Genomic DNA, 21,398 nt, shown 5'->3' with positions numbered 1-21,398 from the left:
CTGGGGAACGGGACGCGGCCGGCGGGCGGGCTGAGGCGCGGGCAGGGGTGAGGGCGGGAGGAGGCCGGGGCGCGGCTGCTGCCCGCAGCCGGAGCGGAGCGGAGCGGGGCTGGGCCGCCGCCGGCGCTAGGTGGTGGTGTGAGCTCGGCGATGGCGGGCGCCGGCCGGAACGCGGCTGAGGCGAGGGCGGCTCCGCGGAGGGCGTCGCCGGCCGCCATTCCCCGCCCAGGCGGCAGCAGGGCAGGCCGGGCCACCGCAGCGGCGGCTCCGGGGGAGGCGGTTGCACAGAAACTGTGGCAAAACCAGCTTCGGGGTGGCGTTAGACCCGCATCAGAGCTGCCGGCGCCCTCCCTGCGCCATCCTGCCGTGCGGGGCCGCGCCTCAGCCTTCCTGACAAGGCCGTATCTCTTCGGGCGCTTACTAGCGAGCGTGCCAAACTCGGGAGAAAAGGGAAGAAATTATCAGACTTCTGGGGTTTTCTTCAGGTAATACCCCCTGGCCCTTCCCCCCCCCCCAAAAAAAAAAAAAAAAAAAAAAAAAGACAGAAGCAGTAGCCACAAGGTACTATTATAACACAGAAAAGTGTCTGGACATGGACGTTTTTATCCAGGCTTCTTTCAGTGGAAGTTCTGGTGAAGTAAAACTTCCGATAAAGGAGGTACTAGCCTGATGTGTGGACTTGCTGTGGTGTTCACATGGAGCAGCTGGAGCCCGGAACACAGCTAAGCACTGCTGGTGTCCTCTGCTCCTCGGTATCAGGCCTGAGAAAGCAGGGTGATGTTTTGGGTCTGAGTAGTTGTCTCTGCAAACTGTGTCCTCACCATCCTTCAGAAAGAGCCCAAACCAACGCCCAGTCAGAATATCATCGTTCCCTCCTCACGAGTGAGTGCCATCGGTTCAGGGCACCTGCGGGAAAGCGTGGTGTGCCAGCCTTGATCTCGCCTAGTCGCTTGGCAGGTGGTCCATACCTCGATGGCAGATGGTCCGTACCACTGCTTTGGGTGACAAAGGCCGCTTTGAACCTATCATTGGGACATTTAGATAAATAAAATCAAAAGCAGTGCTTTTAATTTATTTTCTAATTCTCCATGTTAGGAAAATTTTAACTCTGTGGGTTTAGTGATAAAAAGGTCTTTTGGGATATGCTCAAGACCTCTCAGTTCTAAGGTGTTTAATCATGTTGGCCCTTGCAAGGTAGGGTGTTTGGTTCCACACCCTGTCTGGTTTGGGAAGCTCCTTGTTTTATTGATCAGTACTTGGACCTTGATCTGTCCTTTCATGGTATACACTGACTTTTGCTTCCACCTGCTGTGTAACTTGGAAAACCCATTGTTTGATCGATCTGATGACTGAGAATCGTATTTGGTAGTAAAGTAGGTCTGCGTTTTGACCCATTTAGGATACTAAAGAAACCTCTGAAACTTCAGAATTATTCAACTGTATTACCTAGATGACAGTTAATTCTGCTCAGTGTAGACGTGACACTACTACACTTCATTGTATTGATACTACATGTTAGAGGAATAGATGTAGAAAAACTTGACGTTTGGAAGGAGATTTTTCTTTCATTTTTACAATACATACTGTTCAAGAGCAAGGAAAAAACTCGGACTCCAAAACAACTCCAACCCTGAATTTGACCATGAACCAGACACTGAAGGGAGGGAAAAAGAAGCTCTGTTTATTCCTAGTATCCTAGAGAAACCATCTAAGAACAGTTCATTCCTAGATAAAGAAAGGCCAGGAAACATTGCTGAGATTGATATAATCTTGTTATGTGCCACTGGTACTGCAAGTTACGGTTGCTCAACTTCAAGCTCTCTTTTCACCTTGCAGCATATAAAAAAATATTTGTATGCCTCAGAATGTATCTTACTTAACAAAAAAGTAAGAAAGATATTTAGAAATAAATGGGCATAAGCAAAATTATGATACATCAGTCAACATTATCTAAATTAATAAATCCTTTGCTATACATTTCTTGCTAGCAAGCTTATTTGGCAGTGCCTTTAAATGGAACTGAGGTTCTAGTCAGAACAGAGTTGGCCCCAGCTAAATACCACATGCATTAGCTCTGCTCCCACACAGGTTTTCCTCTCTATTCCATAGACAACAACAGTTTCCTTCCTGAAACCATTCTGTTAACAACATCTATTAGATGGGTTGATAAAGCAGTTCTAATATAATGCTCTCTTCTTGTTAGTTGAAGAAAACATTGGGACTCGGGTAACTTTCATATTCTTGCAAATCAGAGTAGTTCAAATGGCTTTAAAATATTCCTACTTGGGGTTTTTTTTCCTTTTATATAGCCAGCATGAATCTGTTAGAGATGAAGCAAAATTAGCTCTGCTACACCTCAGCATTCTTCTTGCTGCTCTATTTCCACTTTGGAATTTGTCCGGTATATTTAGTGAATCTTTGAGAGCATAGTTAATGCTTCTGAACAAAGTATGCTTTGCCTGGTTTCTCTGTGATATGCTTTACCATGGCTGAGTACATGGGGACCATTCTTGCCAAGCTGGTTTTGGTCCTCACATTCTTTCATTGTTCCTTTGGAAGCCCTCCACAAGAATTCTTTTCTCTAACTTACCTGATTGATGAATCTAATTCAAACTATGGCTGCAAAAAAGTTTTCAGAAGTTTGCAAAGATACTGATGGCTAATTTGTACTAGTTGGGAGCAGACTGCCAGAGCTGCTGATCACCTGGAACTATTGCTGGCTTTCATTCGACCTGCAAGGACCCAGGCTTTCTGAAGGACAGATGAGGTATCTTAGTCTTTGAGCTTACCGAGAACTAGTGATGAATAAAACCACTGGCAAGTTAGATCTTTACTGTCCAGCCTAAAGTCTGATTTGTAACTTCACACCTGGGAATTTGAGATATTTCAGTAACGTACCATAGTACTGCATTACAAACAGCTTGTAACATCAAGTAGCAACCATAGAAGTTTTTGCCTTGTGGTCCAAGTGGCTCCTTGGAATTTGTAGATTAAGTAAAGAAATTAAAAAGCAAGATTAAATGTGCCTTACAAGGACATGAGGAATTTGAGCCTTCTAGAGAGAGACAACATATTATATGAGGCCATCCAATACATTGACGTAGGCAAGCTCTATCACACCTGCCTGTTTCTCACAGCTGGTCTAATATGGGTCTTACTTCTTCCTCATTCCCCCCTCCCCCTACAATAATTTAACTTACTAATGAGGAAAAAGAAAGGAATGATGAGATGCTGTAATCTCTTATTTTACTGAGTAGTGCCTACCTGTGCCAAGAAAACAGAACCCCTCCCTAAATTGAAGAGGTCCTGTAGGTCAAGTGTGCTCCTAATGCTGGCAGCAGGCGTTCTATTAAGCTGTTGTTAGTGTGGGTCTGTTCCAGGTGCAGAGCAGGGACCTGACCCAGGAATGTTCTGAATTACATCTAGTCCTCAGGTCAAAAGCATATATCATCTTTCTGCTGGTCTTCTTTTTTTTTTTTTGTTTTGTTTTTATTTGCGTTTCTGTCACACTTCTGTTTATTTTTCAGTTGCATCTTCTGACTTTGTAGCTGTGCTCTTCATCCAATGAAGTGCGAGAAGAAAGAACTTTGCAATGTGAAGATGACACTATGCAGAAGGCTATCAAGATCCTGTCATTCCTGGAGATATATGTGTAAACATCTGCAGTGTAAACCAGCTCCAGATGGGAATTTTTACCAAGTTTTACAAAAGGTGTCAGAGAGGGAGGTTGGAAAGGCGGAGTCTGCTCATGTCTGAGAATTGCTTTCCTCAGAAACAGACTGATGGGAGCTTGCAAATAAAATCTCCTCCCCAGCTTCATCTTCCCCCTTGCTTGCTTATCTTTTAGGCTGCCTGGACTATGGTTTTCAATTCAGTCATGCCGAACAGGACTGACAGTCACTATGACAAGAAAGCTGGCTTGGTCAGTTTGTGCAGCAACTGTGCTAGAAAAATTTTGGAGATGCCTTGTCTTGTAACTATGGATTAAAATCTGGGTGTGAATTCTCAGTATGGGCTCCTTTTTTGAAAGGCAGCAGATGTTGAAAGCAATCTGGGCAAGTTGTAGATACTTCTGAAAGAGGCAAGGAAAGAACGACACACAAGTCTGCATGTGATTCTTGCAATGTAACAGTCTCAGTATCCCTAGAAAGCACAATGATTGACACTGAAAGGGTAAAGTCCCTGACTTCCTGAAAATGACGACTTGGATTTGCTTACAGGTCTGATAAGCCAGGAGCGTTTTGTGTATCAAAAATAACTGGATGACATAAAGGAGACTTGGTGCATTCACAGATTGAATCAAATCAGTAGCACTGTTAGAGAGAGTAGGAAATGTTCTCTCTGCTCTGGTAGTGTTGGATGGGGAAATGGTATCCATTGCATGTACATGTGTTCTTCACAAGGACCAATTTTTGCTTACGCTGGAAACATTCACTTTGCATTTTGGAATGCGTGAGCTGTCTTCACTGGTGTCACTATATCCCTGAAGTAGGGCCTGTTATTTCTCTGCTGCTATGAAAGTGTGCTAGTTCTGCTACGGAGCAGGCCAGTCTGTTTCGATGTGAATTGACAACCAACTTCAACATTAATAGATTTAAAGATTAGAAAAAGGGAGGTACCAGTGAGCTAGGATGGTAGAGTTTTCTAGGTGTAACCTTACAACATTTTAGTTGTAGAAGTGTAATGAGACAGGCATGGATTCTTATCTCAGTTTTATTTAGCTGAAATCTGCTTCTGTTGATTACCAAGAAAGCTTTTGCTGTCTGTCTTTGCTCTGTTTTAGTTAAGTGCTCACATACAAAGCAGTAGAGACAAGATGGGGGTGACTGAGTAAAAAGAAGAAAGCCATGGTAGGAAGACAGACATGTGGAAGAAATATCGCTTGGTTGGGTTTTTTTTTCAAAATCATCTAGGTGTCTGGTTAGATTAAACACACTTCCAGGCGCAAGCCAAATTTCTGTCTGTTCCACAAATGGTTCCTTTTATCTTTGGTTTTCTGATTTTATTAAATACTTGAAGACAGTTCAGTCATGCTTGGTTTCACACAAAGTTGGCTGGCTAAGCAGCGGTCCAGTGGAATCCAGTTTTCAACAGGTTAAGGTAGCGCTCCGTTAGTTTCCCAGCCTGATGGATTTCCAGCTGTTCTAGTGCAATGTCCTCAGTGGGAAAATCTTTCAGACCCTCAAAGTCACCCCACAGCCTCAGAGATGTTACGTGGATTATGTACACTGAGAAGATGGCTCGCGCCGTGCCCCAGACCCGCTGGGCAACGCGCCGGATGCAGACCCCTTACGTGGCTTCGCATCTTCCCGAGCGCTGTGTCTCGAGAGCAAGGCCACAGCACCGCCACGACCTCCACGCTGTGGGTTTGCTGCACCCAGCTGAATGATGGCAGGTCTCCTGGGTCCGAGCCCGTGGGAATTCCCGGGACACCAGTGCGGAGGCCCAAGAAGGTAACACGGCCTTCCCACCCCGCCCGGGCAAGAGAAAGCCCCAACTCCGGCGATGTCGGAAGCCTCCATTTTATTTACCGCGGTTCCCCCGGCCGAGCGCAGCGGCGTGGCACGGCGTTCGTTTCGGGGGTCTGCGCTGCTCCCCCGGCCCCCCCGCCGCTCCCCCGGTGCGAGGGAGGTGGGGCCTGCTAGCCTGCTACCTGCCGCTCGGGGCCGGTGCCCGGCCGGCGCGCAGGGTGCCGCTTGGCGGCGGCGGGCGGGGCCGCTCCGGGGCGGCGGAGCGGCGCGGAGCGCTCGGGTGGCGGCGGTGAGTGGCGGCGGCGGCGGGGGTCGCGGGGGGGCCGGCGGTAACCGGCAGGGGAGGCGGCCGCAGCCCGGCAGCGGGGGACTCCCGGGCAGTGGTGCCGCCCTGCCCGCCGCTCGGCAGCGGGGCCGTGCCGGTGTGGGGCAGCGCTGGCGGGCGTTTTGTGGCGTAGGCGAGCGGCGAGAGCTTTCCCCGATGCGCTCTTTGTTCAAACGCTTTATTCGCCAACTGCTGCTAACGGCTCCTTACTCTTCCTGCCAATGTTGGGTCTGTCGGGCTGAACTGGCATCCTTACCCTTCACTTAAGACCTTGCGGTCTTTCAGTGTCAGATCTCCGCATCTTATGCCCTAAAACATTTTTTAACCAGTTTTAGCAGAAGTAGGCACGGTTACTAATATGAGCTGGACTTGACTTTCCCTCTTGCATTGCTAGCAGAATTGTTGGCTGTCTCCCACATGCCAAGTATTAACACTGGTGTTGCGGACTGGGGCAATCCATGTGATCTTGGAGCGAGCGTGCAGTGGTGGTGTGAGAGGAGTAGTAGGGTCTTGTAAAGGGAGCAGATCGGATCCATAACCTGTATTAGAATGAAAGTCACCCACTGTGTCATTTCTTTCACAATTATTTTGCTGATACACTCCATAATTTGAGAGTTCAGTCTTATAAACAACTGTATGCAGGAGTAAAGCCTTAATCATGTAATGACTTTGATGGATTTCCTGTGATAACTATCCTTGTGCAAGTAGAATGGCTCATGTAAGGGCAAGTGCTTTCATCAAGGTAACGAGCTGCATGCAGGGTATGAGCACGGAGTATTGCAGAACCTCAGCAAACCACCTCCAGTCTTTTCCATAGTCTAGTCCAACTGCTGTCTTGGAAATGTCATTGGAAATGTCCCTTTCCCCTTCCAGCCATTGTGCTGTGCCCTTGCACCACATCCTACAGAGATCTCTCAGTGTGGTGTCCTCTGCCTAGACCCATGCAATCAGTTTGTCTGATGCCGATTTGGATGGGGTTTTGTTCATTTCAGACTTGATGTAGCAGGTTGGAGGACTAGAAAGAGGTAGCCTAGTACACATAGTCTGAGCTGCTTGGGATTACTGTCACTGTGGATCTTTTACACTTTCTGTTGCCCTGATACTTGGTGGAAACTGAAGGTTACAGGTAACTTCAAGTATAGTGTTAGCAACCTTTAAAACAGAAAGGCAAGTTTGATGGCATTACCTTTTGTTAACAGCTTCATTAATGTGAATTTTCTATTTTGTTTTCTCTCACACAACATAATAAATGATAATTTGGACTCCAGTACCTTTGCAGATATGTAATAAGATGAAAAATGCAAATATATATTTGTCTTGCTGTTATAAAACAAATACAAGGAAAAATTAATTCAGTGATTTAATAGACATGAAATAACTTTCTGCACTGGTTGGTTGATTGGTTGTTTATAATTTGGACTTCTGGTTATACAGTGTATGGAGCAGTACGTTGCTAGTGCTGTAGACCAATTCCTGAAGAATATTGCACCTGAAAAGTTGCGTTGACTTAGTGAAATTGCTCATCTGTTTCTAAAGTGTGTCAGTAGATGACTTAATGCAAGATCAATACAGTTACACTTCTCCAGACTGAGCTCCTACATAGTCAAAAAAAAATGCAGCCCTGTGGCACAGGTGGGATGTGAGGTTTGCAAAGATTCCAGAACTATCCAGCCCAACAGAGAATCTGGGTCCATATCTGCAAAATTCAAAGTGGCTCAGTTCTTACTCACTATAGTATAAGTGCAAAGCACTTCCCACCTTAGACTTTATGACTGACTAAAGTTTAGTATATATAGATATTTATGTGATTATATATGTATACAAATGCTTTTTCTGCTATGCAAAACCAAGTTACTTGGATGTTACATGAACCAAAAGTATACTTCATGGGCTTTTTTACGTGAACCAAAAGTATACTTCATGGGGTTTTTTAGATCATTGTGAGTTTAAATACTTCTCCACTTAAGCTGTTTGCTTGTGTTTCTGTCAAAGATTTGATGGAAATTTTCTGAAAATGAAATGTCACAGATTCCTGTGACCACAAAGGTGGAGATATGCCGGGTGCAGATTTGATGACTCAAAACTCTTTGTCCTTTAGAACCCACAGCACAGGTTTTTGGCTGTATTCAGACATTTGGGAAGTAGATCTCCATTTAGACTTTTTTTTTTAGTCTTCCCAGGAGCCAGTTAAGTGCAGACTTAACTAGCAAAAGTTAAGTTTTACAACTCCAGAAGTGTTACTGGCATTGGCTTTAGTTTCAAAGTTAATATTTGCCTCCACTTGAAATGTGTCTTTATGTACTGGCCAGAGAATTTGCTGCAGACAAATGTACAGCTATGTTTTCTGTTACCAGAAGAAGATAGATGACAGTCAAAGAAGAAATGAGAAACTGTACTTGGTCCAAAGAACTGCTTAGTACAGGGCCATTTCTTTAGATTCTAAATAAATTTATTTAGAGATCAATGTTTACTGAGAATATTTCACAAGAAAGCACTAGCTGCAAGTGCAAGTGCAAATACTGGGACGATGCATAAGCATTAAGAGAAGGCTAAGATGTTACTCAGCTTTGAACAGCTGTGAAAATGGACACTCAGTGAACAATCCTGTGTGTACGTGGGAGAGACTAATATGTTTAATACCAACAAACACATCTTTGACTGCTTAATCTCTGCTAAAATCCACTACAACTTTGACCAGAATGCTTACTGTGTCTGATACTGTTAGAAGTGTGTTATTCATTCACATTTATTTATTTATATGAACTCTCACTATATAAATGAAAAGAAAGCACACATTGGTTTAGCAAACTGGGGAGTTGATTTTATTTTTTTTTTCCCCTGAGGATTTTCAGTAATCCTTATGTTTGTACTGTGGACGGTGTACGTGGTGTGGTTGGTCTCAATATCTTTAGTTATGTAACGTAAACATCAAGCTGTGTAGTAAGTCAAACAGGGGACAAAGCAGTGTGACTGTAGTCCCTGTTGTACATCAGACTGCAAGCTTAGGTTATGATAGGAAGAGCTGAATTCTGTGGAAAGATTGTAATTGATTTTAATGAGCTCTGGATATGGGCCAAACTCAAGAATCGGTGGCTTGACTATATTGGAATGCCACCAACATCATGTTGAGTCATGCATACACAGATACATATACATCCTCTTAAAGTTTAAAATAGCTTCCAAAAGGAATGCCAATGCCACAAGCATAGATGCCATTTGAATTTCATCAGTTTCTTCTAAATGAATTCAAACACGTTCTGTGAGATTTTGTTACTTGACATTGGTTTTAGTGGAAATGTAGTCAGACAGGGCTGCATCCCCCCATCATTCCCTCCGATGAGTTTCTATGCCAATTCTTCTGTTTAAGGGCAATCTATTGTGTAGTTTAAGCATAAAGCTAAATAGATTCCTCTCCATCTGAAGAGGTTTATCTCCGTATCTTTGGTTGACAGCTTGTATGTGCAGTGGAAGGAGTGTTACAGGTTAGAACTTGAAACCACCTCTTTGGCGAGCAGCAAACACTGGGATTTCCAGCTGATGTTATTAACAAAGTTAGTTTTAACTGGTGTTCCTCCCTCCCTCCTCCTGACTTGTCATTCCCCCCATAAATCTTATGAGACCTCATCAGGTCATAGCTTGCAAAGCCAAGTGATCATGCAAGACTCCGAACATTCTTCTGACCAACCAAACCCAGGCAAAACTGCCAAAATACATACTTGGCTGAAAAGCTTGAAAGCAGGATCTTTAATGAATCAGAGCCTGAAAATGAAGAAAGCACCCAATATTTCCAATATATCCGCTTGTTTAAGCCATCACATAGTTTTGCTGACTCAGGAATGCTGATTTTGGGGTGGCCGCACTACTTCAAACTCTTAAAACTGGAGGAAGTAATAAGGATCTTACTTCACAACTTCTTTTTAAATTGCTGCTTAAAAGCCTGAGGGGGAAAATGGTGGTTAGTGCACATACTTACCTTGCTTACAACTTTGACACCCTCTCTAGAGCTAACCTCAGCAAAATGGAATGTCAAGGATTTACAGCTTATCCTGTTTTCACTGCCATTCTTAGGCTTTTCACCTGCTGTTCCAGCCCTTTCTTCTTTCTGCTGAACATGCATTTCTTAAATTTAACTGGTATTTGCTAGTAAGAAGAGTCTGCCATCATTCATAGAAGTCTATTTAGTATTATTGCTATACTTTGCCAGAAAATGTTACAGTAGCTTGCAGTCAAGTGCATCCTTTCCCTTCTTCCAGTTTACACTTCATAAGACCATTTATGTATTCCACTAGGTTATGTGGGAAGGATACCTTGCAGCACAGAAAGGGTTAATGCTGCTTTAGTTTGGCTGGTTCTTTGTTAGTCTTCCAGTCTTTGCTCTTTTGAGTGCCCAGATTTTTTTATTTTTATTATTTTTTTTTTAGATTGCTACCTTAGGACAGTTGGAGCTGCAGCCATTGCCATGCGATCACCTTGGATCATGGTTCTGGCAAGCCAACATCTTTTCCCAGGCCTGGAACTTGCTGACTTGCTGCAATGACTGCAGCCAGATAACAGGGGTGTAAGGCTCTTTCTTGCAATGTCAGGATAAATTTTATCCCTATGATTCAAGAAACTATTTGTATATTCCTAAGCACTGGTAATGGCAGGAGGGAGAAGGTTTAGAGAAGATGCGTTCTCTCATCCTATTTTCTTTGAAAGCAGTGTCAGGATTTCTGAATTCTCCTGAATTTACCCTCTGTTTTTTATATTATACATTTCATTATCTCGGCAGGAGGAAGTAAAAGGGGGAGGGAAAGAAAGCAGAGGAGGTAAGCTGCGTGGTTTACTTGACATTTGAGAAATGGTCCAAGAGTTTCTCTATAAATTTAAACTATAGACCTGTGGTATAATTACCCAGGAACGTGCTACAAATGGGGATTGTTTGTGAACGGTGATTGCTTAATTTTGTTGCTTTTACAATTTATATGTTATGTTCAAGTCTGCCAGCATATGATTTAACACCTCATAGGGCGCTTGTGGATTTATGTAATTGATTCTTTAAATCTTAGTAAAAAAAAGGAGATGTCAACACAATGTTAGAGAGAATGGGGCTTAGAAAACCGTCTGTAGATTGAGAGAGTAAACTCAGCTGGAGATGGCATTTCAGAATTGCCTTGTGTACAATACTAATGAAAGTTCTTTCCAAAATCCTTTGTTCTTTCATTGCAGATATATTAAGAAAGACCTTATTTACAGATGCACAAATCTTTCATTTTTAAAGATTCCGGTCCTTTGAAACGTAGCATGCAGCTGTTCCACATCGGAGTAAATTTCAAAATCACAATGCAATGTGTTTGTGTGCTTAGAGTTCAAGAGCAATACAGTGAGGAGAAGAACATTAGACCATTTGTATACCTGTTGTTAACTACCAGCATGTACTTCTTTAAGCATTTATTTTTTTAATGGTTATTTTCTTTTTTTGGATCTATCTTTCTTACGTTATCACTTTGTTGCTACTGTGCTGACTGAGGACTGGACTTAATGATAGTTAAACTCCTAAAGCTGTAGGTTCTGCAATAACTAAAAATGATATCATATTGTACAAGAAAATACATTAAAATGTTAAGGTTCTTACAATAAATCAGCTTAAAAGCAAGAAATCTGAGTCAAGGAAAGACTATCGTTTATCTCAGAAGTTCTTGCATTAGTTGATTTGTCAAGCTTTTAGGCTATGCAAAAGGATTTATATTATCTTTTTAATGCGAAGCAGTGTAAAATGACATTAACTAGAAGAAAGAGGAAAAAAAAGGAGTAAACCAGTCATTATTGTTGTGATGAGTCTGAAGAAACTATGTTATGAACAATACCACCACAACTTTTGTGGATTGGATTAGAGGAAGAAAAGGAATACAAGCAATTCACATGCTCTGATTCTGGTGATCACATTTCTTCTGCTCTGCTGGCCCTCCAATGATGGCCATTGCCACTTGCTCTTCATTCTGCAGTTACAAGAGGGATACAAATAGTCATAGGGTGTGACTTTGATTTTATTCTACTGTACATTACACAGCATCAGCATGATCATGTGCCCTCATTCCTCCAAAGGAAAAATATTTCAGATCTTGAACAGGTTTTCATTTTGGTGGAAGGGGTGTTACATTTGTAGTGTGTATGGGACTTTTCAGAGATAACATAGTTGCTCTTCTTGTAACTGATTCTGATCAAAATAAAAGGTTGATCATATCATCACTGATACCATTTTTACTGATGACCAGTGGTTATCCTGCAACATTCAATGTCATTTCCTTTGGATGTTTTTTTACTAACATCCCATTATATTTAGCAATGACATATGAATTCATGGTGAGAAAACTTTGCACAAACTAGGGAAACAATCAAGAAGTCTTACTAGTATTTAGCATTTGTTGCCTTCATGAAATATTAAATCTCATCCGCAGTGAGAAAATACTACAATATAGGTATTGCATAATCAAGACAGCAGTGAAAACCATCTTGTATCTTAGCTCATGAACCTTTAGTTGCTTTTAAATACTATCTAGTCTTATACACATTACATATCAATAGTTCTCAGTAGATGGAGGGCTTGCTTAATATTTTGATGACCAAAGGGAGCTCTCCGGGTGTAGAACAAGCATAGCTAATCTTTACACTTCACATTAGCTTATCTCCAGGCAATATATGGAGTCCCTTGAGGACTTGTTTATTACCATGCCAAACAGTATCAGTTATATTAGCCTCTATGTTATGTTCCAAAGGAGCTGTTTCCATGAGAGGATCTAAGTTTGTGTTGGTGCATAGGCGCTGATAAAACCTGTAGAAGGGGTAGGTGACTTTTGAGCTACATGGCACATGGTGACAACTGCTCCTCTTCCTGCTCAGACCTGCAGTGTCGGCTGGTATTTCATGGTGTGGAAACTACTTAGATGGATGGAACTGCTTAGTAGCAACGGTTCAGTACCTGAGGCCAACACCAGTGGATCTCAAGTACGTTCTGTTTAAAGACTAGCAATAGGGGCTGGAGTGGTGAGGCTGAGAGTGGCATTTATCCTAGGAAAGCTGTAGGTATCTCCTAATCTCTGTGGTAAAGCAAAAAGATACTAAAACAATGGACTTATGTTTGTCGTGGCTCTCAGCTGCAGCTTTTTCAGATATTGGTGATCCTGGAATGATAGATAGACCCATCACCGCAGTGCATTACTGAAGTGTATGCGCAGCTCTGTGGTTGCACTGTTTGAAATGGGAAGGACCAAGCAGAGATCCAGTTTAAGCATGTGATTATGTGACTTAGTGACACAGAGCTGTAGTTTATTCAACAGTTTTAGGTAAAATTCTTCTTCAATTAGCTTATTTCCTGCTTCTGGATATTTATTAGATATTTTCCTTTCCCATTATGATGGGAACAGCTCCAGCATATTTAAGAGACAATTGGGAACACACTGAGATATTTAAAGATTCCCAGAACTTGAATCTGAGTAATGCGTTGGGCTGCTGTGTAAGGACTCCGCTGTGCTGTGGGTCTGTTCTGGTGAAATTGGCTCAGTATGAGGTATTTTTTATTATGTGGTGATTTTAAAACTCTGGACAGGCTGGGCCAAATCATGCAGTGCAGTCATTGATTTCTAATTTAACTCAGCATTCTGATGCCAGTGATCCTGTAAGAGTTCCCACGGCTGAAGGCTGGCTAGTGAACTTAAAGTTATCCTGGATATTTATAGGGTGCTTATTCTTGTAGGGGCTTTCTGGCTGTCCTTTTTGAGCAAGGAAGGATGGGGAAAGTCTCTTAAAACACAGTTGCAGGCACTAGGAACTTTGGGTTCAGTTGCAGTTTATGGATTCTGGAATAGTCACTGAATTACTCTGCCTCAGTTCTTCCAGCTGTATCGGCAGTGTGGAGTAATAATATATTCTGTACAGAGGGATACAGGTCTGGTACTTGTGATTAATCTTGCAGCTATCAAGTAGTAGGAGTAAATTTATTATTACTTGATACTTTCTACTGATTTTGCAGTTTGTGGAATGAACCAGGTACTGTATTTGTGCCTTTATACAGAGGAAAGCTAACAAAGAAAGCATGATGTTACCATTGCCTACTAATTTGAGTTAAATGTCAAGGGTATGTAGTTTTTACTTTTATTTTTCTGTGCGTTTCCCCTTGGAGCAATAAAGCCTGCAGGCAGGACATTCTGGGACCTCACTGCCCTTCTCTGAAGGTTAATGGTCACTTTATCTTTAGCCTTGTGTTTGCAGGCACTGGAGTCAGACAGCCTTTTCCCCAGTTGCACTTCTGTGATTTCCCATATTATTACTTCAGTCGGCAGCCAGTGAGATGGTATCAGAGATGACCTTCGCTTTTGAATTTTTATTTCAGTTGCAGTTGAAATTCGGGATGTTGATGGCTTTAGGAATATTATTCCAGATGTGCGAGTCCCTGGTTCTCCTCTTGCTTATACCTGTACAAACAAATCGGGAGTAATTCTGTTGAAGAGGTGGGTCTACATTAGTGCAAAACTAATATACATGGGAAGTCATTAAACTTGATTGCTATTCACAGCACAAACAGTGGCAATGTCAGTCTGTTCTGTCTCCAAGGGAGTTTGGCAGGAGTGTTGCAGGGACATTGATTGGATCTATCCCTAGAGGGGAATTTGGAAAGAATGGGGTGTAGAAAACTCAATTCATTATTCACTTTGTCTCAGGATTATTTGTTAAGACTAAGTAACTGTTACCTCTGATGTTCTACATCTAGGCTAGGCACTGGTCCATGTGCCTGTAGCTACATACTGTGTTCTCACATTTCTTTCCAGATGCTCGTCTATATTGGTGCCTGCCTGGACAGCAAGAAGGAAAAGTTGTGTTGTTGGAACTTAGTATTTTTTAACATGGTGTTTTCTTATGTCAGAATGTGTAGAAATAGAGCTCCTTTGTTCAGCTTCTGCACTCCCCCCACCCCTTAGACAAAAGAACCACAGTTTCCAGTATATAAAATATTGACCATGCTAGTATTTTCACAGGAAATACCAAGCTCTTCCACTGTGTCAAAAATAATCTGCTTTTCATTCTGACTCATTAAAATCTTAGATTTTAGATTTATGGTCTTGGATGAGAAAAGCAGATATATGAGAGGCAGCACATCCTGGCTATATTGTCTATTTATATAGGGATGCTGTTATTTCTCTGTAAATAAATTACATATTTATAGGCAAATCAATCCTTGTAGATTTGTAAAATGTTGAACAAACGCTTATGTGTCTTTATCTATCTTATTTGTTTGGCGATTGATATTTTCTGACACTGAAGTCTGAGGTTACATCTGTGATCCTGTTGCAAATCTAGGGGAAATTACCTTTTGAATGACACATAGCTTGACCTTCATCTGCAGATAATCCAGGAGGAGTTCATGTTTGACTGTGGGGACACAAAGGACAGATTTAGTATCCCAGTATCTCTTTGGCCATATTTTAGAGTTCAGTAATGCAGTGGATACCCCATACCAAAGTTTATCTTCACTCTTTCCTAAGAGGTGAATACAGTGTGTTTGTGGTAAACTGCAAGAAATGATTCAGACTCAGAATTACCGAACACTGGACTCAAAAAGACTGTATGTATTGCTGCTGTCTTTGAAATATTCTTTTTATTGAAGGAGCTTGCAGGATTTCCTCTAACAGGGAATAACAACAATAAAAATCCCCCAAATCCCACACATTGTACATGGTGTAAAACCAGACATAATTAGAGCAACATACAGTAATTAGACTCCAGAGCAAGTATTATGTCAGATTCTTCAGGCTTATATGCATGAATAAAAAGCTGATATAGTGCATAGTTAGAGGCCCCTGACTACACTGTCTCAATTTTAGAGACAGGATTTGACCCTCATTTTCCTCCTAATATTAATCACAGATGGATGTATAAACTCTGCAAGGCAGAAATCCTCTTATCTCCACTTCTTTGTTTTCTGCAGAGTACTGTGTTTGATTCCAACCCGGTTTGTTTAAAGCTCTGATAATGCAGCATTTAACAGTGATGCATGTTTAGTTGTTCCTTTAGTATTGAAAGGTTTTTGGTGAAAATTTCCAAGCCAGGCCCATTTGCCAGCCTGGGAACCTCACTTGTAAGAAAGCTGAATCCATTTCTGCTTCAGGAAAGTATTTCCTGAGTCACATTTATGTTAGCACACAGGTAAGCAATCCACACCAAAAGCAGAGAGAATTGGGGTATGGGAAGAGTGACTTGCAATGTTATGGTTCGACTTCTGTGCAGGGTTGATTCCTGGTTGTAGTGGAAGGAGTGCTTTACATGCAATTCAGCTGGAGCAGCACATTTTTGTAAATACTTGGGCAAGATCAAGTGCAGCATAAAATCTAATCTGAAAGTTCTCAATTAACCTAGGCTTCATTGGTCAATGGTAAAGAGACGAGAACTGGAATTCTGCTGGATTTGCCCCAAATACCTCATTTGATGTCCAGACACTGACAGGGTTACTTTTTCAGAGTTAAACAAATGAATAGAAAATGTCAGTTGTTGGAGGGTGTGCAGCCCTGCCCTAAAAGGAGGGGAGGGTCTATGCCGCTGCAGGTCTTCAACTGTGTTACAGGATGCAGGAGGGCACATGGTGCTTTCAGGCTGGCAGTGGCTGGGAAAGGTGGGGAGGCAAAATAACTGAGAAGTGCAAAATGTTGCTAAGGGTACAGATGCAACATGAATGTTAAGAAATACACAGAATCTTCATTATATAAAATCCAAGTGCATATAGATCAGTCACAATGGTGGTAGGGGGAGCTGCAAACCTTCAGTGAATTCTGACCTGATAGATGTGTTTTTTTCAACAGCAGAAATTACCAGAGGAATGCAGTCAAAATGCAACTTTGTTACAGTGACTAGGAGAGAGGGAACTAGACTGGCTTTTGGTAGAGGCTAAAGGCTAAAAAAGAGAGACAGAAGTCTGCCTTGTTAACCAGAAGTCAGTTCAGAGACTGAATATAGAGAAATATAGAGAAAATCTGAAATGCTACGGTCTCTCAGCTTGCTGTAGGATTTCTACTCCTACGCCTATGTTTGTTTGAAAATAATTACAAAAAAATACAAACCAAACATCCATGTTTAAACACAGTTGGTGAATCACGGGATTTCCTAACTGTGTGACATCTGGTCCATCCCTGCTGCTTTGCACTGTGTACGTGTCCTGATCGCGTGCAAGCCAGCTCTGAGTGGACTTTTTTGCAAAGTGTGAAGTGTTCACTAGCTGAGAGCCAGAGAGGCAAGGATGTAGTTAGCCCTTAGAGATCCAGTTGTAAGAGGCTTGAAGAAAAGCAGTAGATGTCGGACACAAAATGTATTTTGAATTGCTGGTTATGTGTGTAGCTCCTCACACCTCTGCTGTCAGGCTGCTGGCATGTACCCTGTGTACATGTATATGTGTAGGAAGTGACGGTGGAAACATGCCAGTGTTTTTTAGCTCACTTTGAGCTTCCCCTGTTGGATTACTAGTTGCTGTTGGTTACTTATGTTGAAGAGGCCTTTTTTTTTGCAATGATGCAGGTGAAAGTGCCAGAGAAACAAGTAACTCTGATTTTGGGAGCTGTGTTTCGGTGCAAGCATTTCTCAGTGATCGGGTTGCTGGGCCTTGCTCAAACTTGCCTCCCTCATTCCCTTTGCAGAAATTGAGAAACTTGTTGGGAAGTTTATCAGGCGCTGGGAGCTCTGCTGCTATCTCTTCATCCCTGCCGGTGCTGCTGCGGGAGGGCAGCTTGCCACCTGGACTGCTTGTTCTCCTTGCAGACTCAGAAGGTGAAGCAAGGCCGATTTGGATGTGCAGTGATCACAGGAGGGTGGTGCAATGTTGGGTTGTTGAGGGAAAGTGGCGACACAGAGTTTGAAGAAGTCAGTGGGGAAGGCCATAATTTTCAAATTAAAGTGAGCCTAGACTGGTCTATTTCAGTCAAGCCAAGTCACAAACTTTAGAGGAAATCCAGATCTGATTCAACTTCCAGGTGTTTAAGCTTGCTGCCTTCCCTATCTTTAAGAAACATCTTTACATTGCCAAAGTCCATATTCTGTGTCTATTTGGCGTTCGTCTACTTTCCAAGCTGGAAACAGTTTTAATTAACTAACCAGCAGCAGAGCGGCCCATTTACTTTAGCACTTCAGAAATGAAGAGCTAACGTCTTTGGCTCTTTGGCTGTCAGACCTGGGGTACAGTACGTAACTGCTTACTCCCACTGATTTGCCTGTGGATGTAGAGCCATGATGTTTATCAACATCTCAGATTTCAGATCTGTACCCAAAAAGCTCAATGTGTAGCCTCTGGGAGCTGTGCTAGTGATAGGAAGGCAGAGCAGTGAATAATAAATGCTGCCATAGGATTGTAGAATCATAGAATCATTTAGGTTGGAAAAGACCATGAAGTGGCTTGGAGACTGATATGAAGATAGAGAATCAAAAAGGATTAAATCCTGAGGTGGTGTAATTATTTTTAATGAATGTTTACTAGTCTGTGCCTCTTAGAAAGTAAGGAGGTTTCTAGATGGTGAAATGTGTTTTGCTAAACTGTCAGTTCCTGGGAACAGGGCTATGTTTGACCTAAATGGAACCCAACAGATGAAGATTTGCATGTTCAAGTAAGTAACTTCAAGACAAAAATAAATGAAAGAAAAAATAATAATGAAAGGAAGCATATTCTGAAGGCACACCATCTGAGGAGGTTAGGAGACAGGGAATCTGCTTCATGTTAGCAAAAAGTTTGATCTTCTGAAGCTTGTGGGCCATATTCTACACCAGTTGAAGTGATGAAATTCTTCCAAAGCCGTCAGGATTACACCCTTCCACTGGCTTTAGGGATTGGGTCTTCCCACTGGAAGGCCATTTGATCTTTCTTGCTTTTAAATACAATTGTGACTTTCTCATGAGGTCTCATTTATTTCTTACTATAAATGTTTCCATTGGCAGTATTTTCTGAACTAAATGCCAGGCAGGTTTCAGGTGCAATCCTACATCCAAGGGTTTGTATATTAAGCCCATCAGAAGGTTTCTTCAGTAATCTCCAGGAATTCCTTCTTGGTGGTCGTTACCCAGTAGTCGGATCCTTAATTTTGACCTCTTTTTGTTTGTTTGTTGTTTTTTGGGTTTTTTTTGTGGGCTTTCTGATGGGTGGAGACTAATGCTTTTTAGCTACCCTTTTCCTGTTAGGATTCGGAGTTCACCGTGAAGTTATCTTGACTAGTGCAGTAGTGCAGTAATTCAGGACAACAGTGAAACTCATTTGGGTAAAACTTGAAGTAGTGTCATTGTATTTTTGATTCTTTGTCTTTTCCCAAGAGGGAGAAAGTGTATCTGCTTGAGGTCAGGTTTGATTTGCAGTTCTGTGGATGGCATTGAAGTTGACTGCTTGTAGAGGCTTTCTCTTCCTGCTAAGTGGGAAACTAGACTAGAATATAATTTGGTTCCTGTTTGTGATGGCTCTTGCATTTTATTATTTGTGTCATGGCTTTCCTTTGTGTGGGAGGCTTTATAGAAAAATGACAAATGGAGTTGTCTGTTCATAGATTGGAAAGTTCTGCACTGTTACGAATTTGATGTAGCTGAGTCAGTTATGGGACTTCTCAGCTGAGGTGCATTTCTCAACCTCCATGTCTCTTGTATGGGAAAGGTGTTAAAATAAAATATTTTTCCCAGGTATTCCAGAAGAACTGCTCCACCCTAGATCTGGTCTTGTTACTCAATGCCTTTAACTCATATAGAAACACTTGTATAAATACTCCCTCTTACTGGCTTGCCAGACCCAAGGATTCAAATACTATGTACTAGGCTGAAAACCAAAAATAAATTGGTTTTCTTCTGATCTTTTAGGAATGAGTGTAAATCTTTCCTTTGCAATTCTGACAATTATGAATTTATTTAAATATGCAAGCATGTGGGTTTTTTTCAAGAGCTGAGATTCTCACCAAGACATATGACTCCAGCAACAGGCTAACACTTTGTTACTGGCTGCTGGTACTCCCTAGCTGTGTGCAGGCAGCACAAACAATGTCTTGCCTCATCTCTCTGCTTTTACCTCAACAGGGGTCATTAACAGCCATGGTGTGGATTCATTTCCATATGAATTTAATACAATGTAATGTCAGAAATGTGTGTGGCTATGTTGTCCCCAGGGCTTGGGTCACCCCTGTGAATGAAGCTGCTTGAGGTTTATGTTCCCCAGCATTAAACCATAGCCATTTTCCTCCTTCCAGACCCAGTGAAGGTCTCCTTTAGTTGCGGTAGTAACAATGTTAGTGTACTGTCAGAGGGCATCACCAGGCAGTATTTTTCTCCTGTGGGTGTGCTGGCTACTTTAAAGCCCAGAGCTTTTTGCCTGACCTTGCAATATTGCATGGATATATTTATTTATTTATTTTTCTTCTGTTAATGTGCAGAATAGCTTGTTAGAATAGATTGTGATTTACAGTGAGATGGGATAATGCCTGTTCTGGAAGGTCCCATGCACCCCTTATGTGCTGGAAATGATTACGGTTTTTAGTGGTTATTTCAAAGATGTTGCAAGTATCTTCTGTAGCCTTTCTCTGCCTAAAAAATAACAATAAAAATTAATCTCCTCAGGGCTTCTTCACATCCTAATTACAACCAAGCCTCTCATTAGTCCCACAGGGAGACAGAATCAAATGCCATATGGTATTTTACACTTAGGATGCTGTGCTTACCAAGAGCTGGAAGGAGACAGGAAAAGGGGGAGTTAACAATTCATAACCATGTATGGAACAGGCACAGCCCTCCTTGGACCCAGTTCAGCAGAGTCTGAGGGCCTCAGATCAGGAACTTTATCTGGCTAGTAATTGCATCGGCATGCTGGCTTTCTTGTGTGCGTGTGTGGGCATTTGGTGAGCAGGATACGAAGCAGAATCTTTGTGCTGGCATCCACACACAAGGATGAATTAAATGCACACATGCCTCCCGGGAAGGACCATGGCTGGATTCTACGGTTGCCTGAAAAGTAAAAAGTAAGTGCCATGCTAAGCCCTCCCCTCCACCTTTCCAAACTGAGCTGAGGCTAGTGGGTACTTTGAAATTCTGTCTTTGTTGTATTTTAGCAGCAGCACTGAAAAAAATGCTTATACCTTGAGACTGAAGTACCATTCTGAGTACAAAAGTGTGAAAAATCATTCCTGCCTGAAATACCAAATTGATCAAAATTGGTCATGTTTTTTTTCTTCAGAGGTATAAACATGAAATGCTGAAAAAGGAGTTAAGAATCTTTTCCTCTCTAATTATAACAAGAAGGAAAATGTTGTCTTCCTTATTGATTAGCTATATTGTTTATTTATTAACACATAAAAATGAGAAATACAGAAATGCACACTGGCTTTTAAAAAATGTTCATTTAGAATCTGGCAGTAAATGCTCTTTGAGAACTTGATGTGCTCAGTTTTTATATAAGGAACCTGAGGTTTGATTCTGTAGTTGCTCCCCGTTGAGAGATTTGGTTGTATTTAAAGGAAATATTTTTTTTTATTGCTTCACTGACATAATTCTGTTGGAGCAGACTGTAAAGGTAGAAGAGGATGCAACAATGCATGTTAGTATTTGTGCTTTAAACCACCATGAAGATA

General features: G+C 42.0%; 1 protein-coding gene and 1 long non-coding RNA gene across 6 annotated transcripts in view; both read left to right on the top strand.

The window, feature by feature from the left end:
• Positions 1–28: 28 nt before the first annotated feature.
• Positions 29–4,595, top strand: LOC130158719 (uncharacterized). Its single transcript, XR_008825468.1, has 2 exons — positions 29–485; positions 3,528–4,595. It is a non-coding gene; the product is annotated as an uncharacterized LOC130158719 (long non-coding RNA).
• Positions 4,596–5,741: 1,146 nt separating this feature from the next.
• The window catches only part of KIAA1210 (KIAA1210 ortholog), a 60,692-nt gene continuing 45,035 nt past the window's right edge, over positions 5,742–21,398 (top strand). For 4 of the 5 annotated variants that reach the window (XM_056359731.1, XM_056359738.1, XM_056359736.1 and 1 more), the window contains exon 1: positions 20,586–20,789. In XM_056359731.1, the coding sequence (XP_056215706.1) occupies positions 20,728–20,789 (62 nt within the window). In that variant the 5' untranslated portion in view covers positions 20,586–20,727. Of the gene's footprint in view, positions 5,761–20,585; positions 20,790–21,398 lie in introns of those variants that run through there. The other variant, XM_056359740.1, reaches the window with a different exon arrangement.

Source organism: Falco biarmicus, chromosome 14 (genome assembly GCF_023638135.1).
Source record: "Falco biarmicus isolate bFalBia1 chromosome 14, bFalBia1.pri, whole genome shotgun sequence".
Classification (NCBI taxonomy): Eukaryota; Metazoa; Chordata; class Aves; order Falconiformes; family Falconidae; genus Falco; species Falco biarmicus.
This window is presented reverse-complemented; position numbering and strand designations above follow the sequence as displayed.